Raw genomic sequence first — 13,223 nt, 5'->3', positions numbered from 1 at the left:
TATCTAGAGCTACCGCTCTGCCCTCCTCCGCTTTGTCCAGTGAATGGTATATACGTTCAGAGATTACAGTTAGGATGTCTGCTGTGGAACGAGCTTGTCTAAATCCATATTGTTTGTCAGTCAGAAGTTTAGCATCTGTAAGGTGATGGACTAAAGCATAGTTAATTAAGGTCTCAAATATTTTGGCAAAAAGTGGGAGGAGGCTAATGGGGTGATAATTTAATGGGTCAGTTCTTTCGCCAGAATTCTTGAATACTGGTACCACAGAAGCAGTTTTCCAACAGCCCAGAAAGCAAGATTCATTAAGGCATTGTTGTAGAGTTTGGAGAGAACTGGAGCTACTTCGGCTGAGCACTTTTTTAATAGCACAGCTGGGATGAGATCGGGTCCACATGCTTTTGAAGTGTCAAGGTTTTTTATGATAGCATGCACCTGAGCAGGGGTGATTTTCAGATCGTCTAGCGTGGTGTCTGTCCACATAGGAAATTCAGGTAGGGGGTGGTTGGAAGGGTCCAGTGTGGAGTTGGAGGCAAACCGACTGGCAAACATGTTACCCTTTTCGGTTGCTGAGCAAACAACCTCGTGACTGTTGGTTAGTGGGGAAATTGTTGATTGCCCATTATTTACTACACTGTTGTAGATTTTCCAGAAGTCACGAGTTCCTAATTTTTGTTCTTCGATGTGTTTTTTAGTGGTTTCTGTAAATTCTCTCTTAGCTGTCGCTATTTCTTTCTTAACCTTACTTCTAGCTTCTATGTACTCTGTCTGTTTGAACTGGACTTATGTCGGTTAAATCTGCGGTATGCATGCGTCCTTTGAGCAATGGCAGTTGCACAAGTTGAAGTAAACCATTGGGGAGAGTGGGGCTTGCTATAAAATTTCCGCATTGGGCACGTGTGCTTCGATTGCTGTTTTGAACCATTCAGTGATTTTGTTTGCGCACTGTTCAACAGGATGAGAAAAAATATTTCCCCATGGGGCATCTCTGATAAGATCTCTGATGGTTTCCCAGTCAGCCGTTTTATAATATCTCGTTGTTTTGAGCACTGGCTCTTCAGTTTTGGCTCTAGAGTTTAGGACAATTTCAACCATTATCACTGCATGATCAGTGTTCCCAAGTGGGCTGTCGGCATTCATTATACAATCATCAGGAACTGTGGTCAAAAACAGATCTAAAAGTGATGCGTGTTGTTCTTCCTGGTCAGGGAAACGGGATTTCGGTTATTTGTACATATAATGCATTACAATTCAGCTTTGAGTTCTTTAATTTTTTTTTCTTTTAATGGATACATGGCATTTTTAAGGAATTGCAGCATATTTATGTGCATTTACTGCAGATTATTTGGAAACCATTCATTTTTGGAGATTTTCAGTAGCATATTCTAATTTCTTGCACAAAAATACACTTATGTGGTAAATTTAATCGCTTAGTCTTGTGTTTTAACGAAGATATAGCATTTTTACTGAAAAAGTAGTATAAAAAATGTGACAAAACGTATATGGTCTTAAAGAGGGGAAAATATCCAAACGTGTGAGGCACAAAAATAGTCATAACTTCCTCAATTTTAATTGGATTTAAAAAATTTAAAGATTCGTTTTAAGCTCATCAAGCTCTTTCTATTGATATCAATATTGAAATATTTTAAGCTATTTCAATTTTTTCATGTGTATGATGATTATATGGTATGTCAATTTTTTCATGTGTATGATGATTATATGGTATGTCAATTTTTTCATGTGTATGATGATTATATGGTATGTCAATTTTTTCATGTGTATGATGATTATATGGTATGTCAATTGTTTCATGTGTATGATGATTATATTGTATGTCAATTGTTTCATGTGTATGATGATTATATGGTATGTCAATTGTTTCATGTGTATGATGATTATATTGTATGTCAATTGTTTCATGTGTATGATGATTATATTGTATGTCAATTGTTTCATGTGTATGATGATTATATGGTATGTCAATTGTTTCATGTGTATGATGATTATATGGTATGTCAATTGTTTCATGTGTATGATGATTATATGGTATGTCAATTTTTTAATGTGTATGATGATTATATGGTATGTCAATTGTTTCATGTGTATGATGATTATATGGTATGTCAATTGTTTCATGTGTATGATGATTATATGGTATGTCAATTTTTTCATGTGTATGATGATTATATTGTATGTCAATTTTTTCATGTGTATGATGATTATATTGTATGTCAATTGTTTCATGTGTATGATGATTATATGGTATGTCAATTGTTTCATGTGTATGATTATTATATGGTATGTCAATTGTTTCATGTGTATGATGATTATATGGTATGTCAATTGTTTCATGTGTATGATGATTATATGGTATGTCAATTGTTTCATGTGTATGATGATTATATGGTATGTCAATTGTTTCATGTGTATGATGATTATATGGTATGTCAATTGTTTCATGTGTATGATTATTATATGGTATGTCAATTGTTTCATGTGTATGATGATTATATGGTATGTCAATTGTTTCATGTATATGATTATTATATGGTATGTCAATTGTTTCATGTGTATGATGATTATATGGTATGTCAATTGTTTCATGTGTATGATGATTATATGGTATGTCAATTGTTTCATGTGTATGATGATTATATTGTATGTCAATTGTTTCATGTGTATGATGATTGTATGGTATGTCAATTTTTTCATGTGTATGATGATTATATGGTATGTCAATTGTTTCATGTGTATGATGATTATATGGTATGTCAATTTTTTCATGTATACGATGATTATATGGTATGTCAATTTTTTCATGTGTATGATGATTATATGGTATGTCAATTGTTTCATGTGTATGATGATTATATGGTATGTCAATTTTTTCATGTATACGATGATTATATGGTATGTCAATTTTTTCATGTGTATGATTATTATATGGTATGTCAATTTTTTCATGTGTATGATGATTATATGGTATATCAATTTTTTCATGTATATGATGATTATATGGTATGTCAATTGTTTCATGTGTATGATGATTATATGGTGTGTCAATTGTTTCATGTGTATGATGATTGTATGGTATGTCAATTTTTCATGTATATGATGATTATATGGTATGTAAATTTTTTCATGTGTATGATGATTATATTGTGTGTCAATTGTTTCATGTGTATGATGATTGTATGGTATGTCAATTTTTTCATGTGTATGATGATTATATGGTATGTCAATTTTTTCATGTATATGATGATTATATGGTATGTCAATTGTTTCATGTGTATGATGATTATATTGTATGTCAATTTTTTCATGTGTATGATGATTGTATGGTATGTCAATTTTTTCATGTGTATGATGATTATATGGTATGTCAATTTTTTCATGTGTATGATGATTGTATGGTATGTCAATTTTTTCATGTATATGATGATTATATGGTATGTCAATTTTTTCATGTGTATGATGATTATATTGTATGTCAATTTTTTCATGTGTATGATGATTGTATGGTATGTCAATTTTTTCATGCATATGATGATTATATGGTATGTCGTATGGTACATCAATTTTTTCATGTGTATGATGATTATATTGTATGTCAATTTTTTCATGTGTATGATGATTGTATGGTATGTCAATTGTTTCATGTATATGATGATTATATGGTATGTCAATTTTTTCATGTGTATGATGATTGTATGGTATGTCAATTTTTTCATGTGTATGATGATTATATTGTATGTCAATTTTTTCATGTGTATGATGATTGTATGGTATGTCAATTGTTTCATGTGTATGATGATTATATTGTATGTCAATTTGTTCATATGTATGATGATTATATGGTATGTCAATTTTTTCATGTGTATGATGATTGTATGGTATGTCAATTTTTTCATGTGTATGATGATTATATGGTATATCTACTTTTGCTTTTGGTTGTAATTCTTTACATTTGGCAAATAAAAATTAACATAAAAGCATGTAAAATTATAGATGCTATTATAATTTTAATATTTCAAGCTGTCTTCTGCTCTTCATCAAAAAATGATTTTTCATTCATTTATTAATGTAATCCACTTATTGCTTTCAGTAAAATGACCTGACAGTGTTGGATTTCACAACTATGCACAAGTAAACAATGATGTTATGAGAAAATGGTGTTCTGCATCTCGTCTAGTGCATAGCAGCATTTGCTGTGACTATACAATCGAAGCTGGAGTTGCTTCTCCAGATTTCCAATTTTGATGATATTAACAGAGATCCTCATTGTAGTTATAGTTTTATCAAAATAAAAGTGATAATTCTTAAGTGATTCTTCTTAAGACTCTGGCGAAAGAAATGCTGATTCCATAATGGTGAAAATTTTTAAATATTTCTCATTTTTCACAAAATTTATATAGTTATGGTTGTTTAAGGGATTGTTTATTAGCACCCCTAATAAAATAATTGTTTATTAGCACCTTTAATAAAATAGTTTATTAGCATCCTTAATAAAATAGTTTATTAGCACTCCTAATAAAATAATTGCGTATTAGCACCCCTAATAAAATAATTGCTTATTAGCACCCCTAATAAAATAGTTTATTAGCACCTTTAATAAAATAGTTTATTAGCACCCCCTTCTGTAGCAATGTCCGGCATGTCTTGTTCTTCTTTCTCTTATTACTGAAAAGATTCTGCGCAACAGACCAAACAGATGGCTAAAAGTTGGGTGTGTTTTCCAGTTTAAGTTTAACCCTGTCTCGTGCAGTTTAGTGTAAGTTCCATCTAACTTATTTTCAAGTGTTTTACTCAGAGTCCATGCTGGTGAACCATAAAGCAATACCGTCTCCACTATGGCTGTAAAAAAGTTTTGATTTGTTCTGAGAGAGCAGATTTCCATATAACTTTCAAGCTTTGTCTATTCTCACGTGGACGTCTTTTTCTGTGGATGCAATGTGGCTGCCGGGATATTCAGTCATCTACTTGTTTGAGTGGTGTTCTGTCCAGTGTTTCGATTGGGCCGGTTTGATGAGAGGACATATATTCTATTTTAGCTATGCTTGTATGCAGTCCAATCGTGACAACTGACTCTTTTGTGCATTAGCATTGTCCTAAAATTGCTGCAGCTTTTTTTTTTTTTATAAATATTTATAGAAAATAGACCAAAAAATCAAATATCCAGAAAATGGAAAGACATTGTCAAGGAAACCGAAGAGAAATAAACGAGAAAGTGTTTTTAAGAGATGAAAATGATAAAAAGTAGTAAATATATTTTAAAGGGTCTGAACAGAGATGAGAAGAGTGAATGTAGTTTTAGTGTTTATGTGTGAAGAAGTATAGAGAAGTGAAGTTCACTTTGCATGTATAGAGAAGTGAAGTTCACTTTGCATGTATAGACAACTTTCCAATACTTGCATGTTTTGGCCAGGAGTTAAAAAAAAAGAACATTTGTGAAAAAGTTTGGGTTTTTTTTTTTATTGTTTTTTATTTTTTTATTTAAAGGGGAAAGAGTTCTCTTACCAGTTTTGTCCAAGTGATGACTTGTTGCCTGCTGGCTACTATCTATATGAATAATAGAGATGAGAAAATTCATGTCATTTGTTTAGTAGATGGAAAATGGTTAAAATGTTTTGATTTAAAAATATTTTTTTATAATTCTGTAAAACAGTCTGTCACAAAATTGTTTTTAAATGTATTTAAGCCGAAAGATAACATTGTGCCAATTTCTACTCCACCACCATCTTTGTGTGTGTGTGCATCTTTCCAGCAAAAGAAAAACTTCTTTCAGCTGTCTCCGTGTTGAGAAAAAAATTTTTTTTTCTTAATTGATTTTTTTTGTGTTAGTAAAAACACAGGAATTTTGGATTTTGTGTTCAATATGTTCTTTTTTTGTTGTTGGGTAAAATAGAATTTTTGTGTCTTCTGTTACCTTTTTCTTGGAATGTTTTTTCTTTCTTTCTTTTCTGCTATCAGTTGAATGGAGTTCATCTCTTTTTTTTTTTTTTTTTCTGAGTGTCTGCTGGCTGAATTTTTCTTTTTCATTGTTTTCAAATACTTCAAAAAAAGTTTTTTCATGCTCTTTTTTTTTTGTTTTTGAAAGGCTTGTGTTAACAAAACCTCTTAAAACAAAACAATGAAAGAATTTATTTGACCAGCAAAAAGTCGGAGGTTTGACTATATCCGGGTTGGAAAAAGGTGTAGCAAGTTCGTTGGGGTGTGTCAGTCAAGCAACGATTCTTTGTGTAGTTCTGGGTTGGCCAGCAGTTATTGTCAGTGAAAATGGATGCTGGAATGTCCAGTGGAAAAGGGATGAGAAAAGAAGTGTCTGCTTTCGTTGTTCAGTCTATTTCTGAAAGTCAACAGACGGGTCATGTCACTATAGAATTATGTTTACTACTGAAATGGTAGCAGAAACTCATAATGACCCAAGCAACTGACAAAAGATGTTGTTTAGAAGAAACAGCTTACCTTGTAGATATGTATATAATGAAGCTTATTGACTGTTTTAACTTGTGGGGTAATTCATTCTGATCTCAAAATAATGTTGGGTCATCAGGAGAGAATATTCCCCTTTTCAGGACCTACCTCTCAACAGCTTTTTCATGTATCGATTTCATGTATCATGTATTGATGTGAAACTCCATTATTTGAATTGCATTTAACTGTTACATAGAATAAAAACTGGACATATAATAATTTAGTGTTTCTTGCTTTGATCAATGGCTTAGTGTTTCACTTGTTGTTTCACGTGTTTAATGGCTGCATCTCATATGTTGATTGAGTTGAGATGTGCCCATATCAAAAAGAAAGAAGATAAATAAATAGAACTCTCCTATAGACACTTGCTACTATATCACCATTTCTTTTTAGCTAGATTCACATTGTTCAGTTATGATATGTTGGATGCAACTCTTTTTTAGCTTTAAATTCTAAGCTGGCTTAAAAGTTGATATAGAGAGCCAACAAGGAAACTCCTTTGCTCCAATCTCAACAGCTCGTAGGATTACAATATAACTTTTATAGGTCAGCTCTCTTTTTAGATTTTCCTATTTCTCCATTTTATATTGATGTTTTTTTTCTATCAAAATATATATATATATATATAATGTGTGTGTGTGTGTGTGTAGTGCTATATATTGTGTGTAATTTCTGTGTCATTTTTACTAAGTTGTCCTCTCTTGTTTCAGGCTCTTCATATCTTAAGAAGGAAGAAAAATCATGAAGTGATCCTTAACAAAAAGCTGACAACTTTAGATATCCTCCATGAGTTGGTGTTCAAAATTAAAAATGTTTCTTCAGATCAACAGGTAATCCATTCTTTCGTTTCTCGTGTTTTTGTCTGGTGAGGGTGAAACACTTTTGATCAAAATACCTGGTAGGTCGCCTTTGTTTTTTTTTTGTTTGTAGCATCACACAATGTAGTATGTTTGTAATATGTTTGTATCACAAATAAAATTAGCTCGTTTTTCTTTTGTTTGTTGATGAAATTTTTCTAAATCTGACAAAAAAAAAAACTTAAGTAATCTGAGCAGTTTATTTATTTTTAATTATACAAGTAAATAAATTTATACAAGTAAATAAATTTATACAAGTAAATAAATTTATACAAGTAAATAAATTTATACAAGTAAATAAATTTATACAAGTAAATAAATTTATAAAAGTAAATAAATTTATACAAGTAAATAAATTTATACAAGTAAATAAATTTATACAAGTAAATAAATTTATACAAGTAAATAAATTTATACAAGTTAATAAATTTATACAAGTAAATAAATTTATACAAGTAAATAAATTTATACAAGTAAATAAATTTATACAAGTAAATAAATTTATACAAGTAAATAAATTTATACAAGTAAATAAATTTATACAAGTAAATAAATTTATACAAGTTAATAAATTTATACAAGTTAATAAATTTATACAAGTTAATAAATTTATACAAGTAAATAAATTTATACAAGTAAATAAATTTATACAAGTAAATAAATTTATACAAGTAAATAAATTTATACAAGTAAATAAATTTATACAAGTAAATAAATTTATACAAGTTAATAAATTTATACAAGTTAATAAATTTATACAAGTAAATAAATTTATACAAGTTAATAAATTTATACAAGTAAATAAATTTATACAAGTTAATAATGAAAAGTATATTGTGCCCATTGTGTATGCAATATGATAATGATGGATGTTAATGATGTGATGTAAATCTTAAAATGGGTTTGGTTTGGATGACCTCAGAAGAAAATAAAATCTGAACATTATAACGAGATACGAGTAAAACAGGAGACTGATGTTGAAATAATGAATGAAAGTTCTTGGGTTAGTAAAAGAAGTTGAGGCAGCAAGTTTCTTGAGAAAGAGGGATAAATAAAAACTTGGTCAGAGATAAATTAATTTGGAAGTCAGTTTCTAAAAGTATCTACAAAAGCAAGAAAAAAAGCATAAAAACAAATGTAACAAATTGATATGAAAAAAAAGACTCAATATATTTGTTGGAATTTGAGTTTCTAATGTTTGCGTATGATTTTAATTTCTCTGAATTTTTGCAATTGTTGGATTCAACTGTTTTCATAATTCAATTGTTGCAAAAGCCAATGACAATAACATGAAAAATATGAGAAAATGTCTAATAAATAACCTGAATTCATAACTAAAAACTTTTTTTTAAATATTCTATTTAATTACAAATGTATTTTAGGTTGAATTTTGTTTAATGAATGAGCTTATGGTGAACCGTGAAAATAAAAATAATAAATATAATTTTATTATCTATTAAGTATTCCAGATGGTTATTGCAAAAAGAAAATAAAAACCTTTATTTTCTAAATTTATTGGGGAGTTGTATCGATGTGAATTAAATTTTGAGATGATTTGATTTGAGAAATTCAAAACCAATCTGCTATCATAATTTCTCAATGATTTTTTTATTATGATTTTATTTATTTATTTATTTTTTTTTTTGCTGGAGTTTATATAATCATTAACAGGAAAATTGGTGAAAGTCAAAATGGAATCCGCACTATTTTTAAATATTATTTTCAAGTTTAATTATGTTCACGAGACTGTAAACCATTCACACAATTTTGTGAATCTGCTTACTGGTGTTTGCACCAACAATATTGAAGCCTAATGGTCTTGTATTAAAAGAAGACTGAAATACATATCGGGATCCGTAGGAGAAATGAAATGATCTCATGTCGATGAGGCCATGAAAAGTGAAAAATATTAGATAATTTTGAAACATTTTTAGAGCATATTCATGAAAAATATGGTAATTAAAAAAAATCCCAATAAGGTTTGGGAAAAAAACATGTTTAGAACAATTTAAATTTTTATTTTTGAATAAAAAATAATTATTAAAACAAAGACAGTAGTGTTCTCATCGAGTAGTTTTTTGTGGGTTTTTTTTATTCAAGAAAATAAAAGGTATTCAAGCACTTATTAAGCTGTGCTGAAATAATGACATTATTTAGAAAGCCATTCTTAACATGGGGACGGGAAGGTGTTGTGTACCTATTCTGTACTTTCACCTAACAATTTAATATAAACAGGTATCGTAAAACTTTCATTAAATTTGAAAGTACTATTTAAAAATCGTGCGGGTCAATAAGTGCACTAGCACCAAATAATATTTCACTGTGTTTTGATCTATGACATTCCATGAGAGGTACATACATGCTAAAGCTTTTTGTTTATTTTTGTTTATCGCCACAAGTGCTAATTTTAACTTTCACCAATTTTCCTTTAAAAAACAATTAGAAACTCTTCAAACATTGGCCGAGGCACTTAACCATTAAAAATAATGACGGTAACATAAGTGCATAAGCACCAAATTTTTTTGTTTGTTTTGCTTTGCTTTTATTTTGTTTGTTTGTTAAATCCAGCCAAAAAAAAATAAATAAATAAATAAAAATAACAAAAGAATACAAAAACAATAATAAGAAGAGTATCGTTAAACTTTAATTAAACTTGAAAATAATATTTTAAAATAGCACGGATTCCATTTTGACTTTCTCCAATTTTCCTGTTAATAATTACATAAACTCCAGCAAAAAAAAAAATATCCATCCAAAAAAAAAAAACAGATAAAATCATAAGAATAATCAGTGAAGCTTAGATAAGTACGTCCGGTAGACGAGCCTCATTCTGACATTCAGAAAATTTAGGTTAACAACCGGTGAAGCTACTGAAAAGTAACCTTTTTGTTTGAATGAAGATGGATATAAACAATATTTTTAAAATTTATTTTCTTAATTTTATTTAAAAACAAAATGTAAACATATATAAACAAAATATTTTAGAAAATAATTTCTTAATTTTAAATAAAAATTGATTATAAAGAATTTTTTAAAATAATTATTGAAAAATATTGCAAAGTGTTTACATAGCTGGTTCTTTGGGATAATAGGGGCGCCTGAAACCTCCCTTCCAAAACGAAAAAAGCTTTAGTGTTTTTACTATTTTAAAGCACTTTTCTTTTTTTTTCTTTTTTAAAGTTTGAAACACAAGTAGTGGCTACTTAGAACAACAAGGGCGCATGGCGGAAATTCTTCAGGGTTTAAATGTATTGTAATACTTTTATGGTGATCGAAAAACGGTTTTCAGCCGCCATATCACTTCCTATTTACTTGCCTCTCCACGAGGGCAGAGTTAGACACAAAGACGGTTTTTAATATTATTAAAAAACGAAATGGTTAATATTATTAAAAAACGAAATGGTGAAATTTAAAAGTAAGTTAAGCTAAAAGTAAAAAAAAAAATTTTTTAAGTCAAAGAATTAAAGAAAGAAAAAAATTCCAAGAAATTTCAAAACTCATTAAGATAAATAAAGATTACCTTTAAAGTAGTTAATAAAATTCTTGTACATCATATTAAATGTTCTATGATGTTTTTATCATAAATTTTTGACAGCATTAATCTTACTTTAAACAAACAATTCAACTTAAAAATATAAGAGAATTGTAATAAAAAAAAATCGTAAATCAAAGGTATTTTTTTAACGATGCGATTCCGATTCCCCCAAAATACATGATTCTTACAATTAACAATTCTGATTAATCATCCCACCACTAGTTTAAACATTTGAAATTTTACATTTACAAGGATATTCAGACATGCAGCAAGCTTTTTTAATCAGTTTTTGGGCTAAAATTTGGCTGCCAAGAGATCAAAGTTGAAAGAGTTGACATTTACAGACTCTACCAAAGTCCTCCGCCAATTTTGGGTCTAAACACTTGGAATTTTAGGTGTAGGTTACCTGGATATGAGTCAAACATTTAATATACATATGCACATAGTTATGAACAGTACATAGGGCCTGAGCAAAGCCGGGCTGAAACAGTACATAGGGCCTGAGCAAAGCCGGGCTGAACTGCTAGAATCGTATAAATCCAAAGATTCTGTTGTTGGCTTTGGAATTACAGAAGGGACCACATGAAAGATTTTTGTGGAATAAACTGGTTTCAAACTTTGATGATCTGTGTCATTAGCCACTAGACCACCATCACCTCCCAAAACACACTTAAAACCATACAATAAAAAAAAAATTGTTTTAGAAAATTTGTAAAATCCAATTTTTGTGTTATGATTTTTATTTTGTATATGACATTAGTTAACAGATGATGGACAATGGAAATCTGGTAATTAGCTCTGCAGAGTTGGGGAAAGTAATTTTTCAGAAATTTGATAAACAAAAAATTCTATAAGAAAAAAAAAACGTCCTATCAAAATTGAAACCAAAAACTGATGACACAAGTCTAATACATTTAAAGACAAAGTTTGAGAAACAGGACCCCCCCCCCCATCCCCAGGAGAAGATGGATAGATACAAGTTTCTTCAGAATAGCCAGGAGACAAACGTGGAGTACATGAGTTTGTTGCTGACTGCTAGCATTGAATCAATTCTTTTTACAAATTTCTTCCAACAAATTGTTATCTTTATAACTTTGGATCAGCAACCAGAAAGAACTCATCAAAAGGGTAGCATAAAAACTACAGTGTGTATTTCAAAATCATGGTTCTTGCATCATTTTCATTTTATAATTAAGACAATTATAATCTCTGCCAATCACGCTACAAACAATCATCTTTGCTATGTATGTTTTTCATTAAAAAAAAGTAAAACCATTCAAACGAATTGATGCATATCAACAGATTTATGATATAACTTTTGAATATTATTTAGTTATGTGTTCTGGTCATTTACTCTTACTGTTGCATTCGGTGCTGGTCATAGTAACAATGGTTAGAATGGATTGTTGGATATTCTTTTCTAGTGATCATCTGATTTCAACTCGACTATCTAGACTCTTTATCTGTTGACAGTATTGTCATCTTTGTACCAGTTCAACTGCATGTTTTGGGATCAACACCTGAATGCTAACAACATTGAATTATTTGTAGAATGAATTCAGTTCTGCAAACTATCATCTCCAGCTAGTTGATTATATCATAAATTCTAGGACCTTCTAATTACTATTTTGTTTATCTGGAAACAAAAACCTGCTCACTGGTTTCGGCAGTGTACCACTGCCACTCACTAACTGATTTATTTATTTTGCAACCTCCACCCACGCTTCACTATCTAACAATATATATGTAGTAGATTATTTTTTTAAATACTTATCTTTTTCAGGTGTTAGCAGCTTATGAATGTGGCGTTGCTGCTATGAAAGATCTGACCAAAGATATCAATCTTGAAAAAGCCGAGAATGTTATTGACGAACTTCATGATGTAAGTGGACATTCTTATTCAATTACTGACTCTTGTAGTGCAACATTATCACTTTTTTATGGTTGTTTTTTTTTATGCTATTAAGAATTCTATATAAGCATCTGCTGAAGAGAATACATAAAAAATGAAATGAAATATCATTTGAAGTAAAAAAAACTTTTTTAAATTTATTTGAAGCCATATTATTTTCATGTCTATGATTTTTATAAATGAAATAATTTGCTTTAGGAAAATTATTTTTTTTTACTCCAGCCTAATTTTCCTCTAAACAGAATTTTTGATGCTTTGAACTGTGACCCAACATGACCATGAACAGGTCACCTACCCCAAACGTTGTGTGCCAAGGCTTTTTCCTTCATTTTTTAGTTCTGGTCATGTCGTCATCTTGTTCACTGGTGACAGTTCACAAGTATAAAAATAAAATAAAACACAGGAAAAACAGATACTGATGCTTCACATATATATCGATTGAACTTTG

At 29.7% G+C, this 13,223-nt stretch overlaps 1 protein-coding gene across 1 annotated transcript in view; it reads left to right on the top strand.

The window, feature by feature from the left end:
* Positions 1-13,223, top strand: part of LOC145246028 (charged multivesicular body protein 7-like) — a 61,014-nt gene that overhangs the window by 31,076 nt on the left and 16,715 nt on the right. The window contains exons 7-8 of the mRNA XM_080107855.1: positions 7,182-7,301; positions 12,647-12,745. Of these exons, the coding sequence (XP_079963981.1) occupies positions 7,182-7,301; positions 12,647-12,745 (219 nt within the window). The remainder of the gene's footprint in view (positions 1-7,181; positions 7,302-12,646; positions 12,746-13,223) is intronic.

The sequence above is a fragment of the Euprymna scolopes genome, chromosome 23 (assembly GCF_053919585.1).
Source record: "Euprymna scolopes isolate OS-2025 chromosome 23, ASM5391958v1, whole genome shotgun sequence".
Taxonomy (NCBI): Eukaryota; Metazoa; Mollusca; class Cephalopoda; order Sepiida; family Sepiolidae; genus Euprymna; species Euprymna scolopes.
The sequence above is the reverse complement of the archived record's forward strand: the minus strand, read 5'-3'. Positions and strand labels throughout refer to the sequence as shown.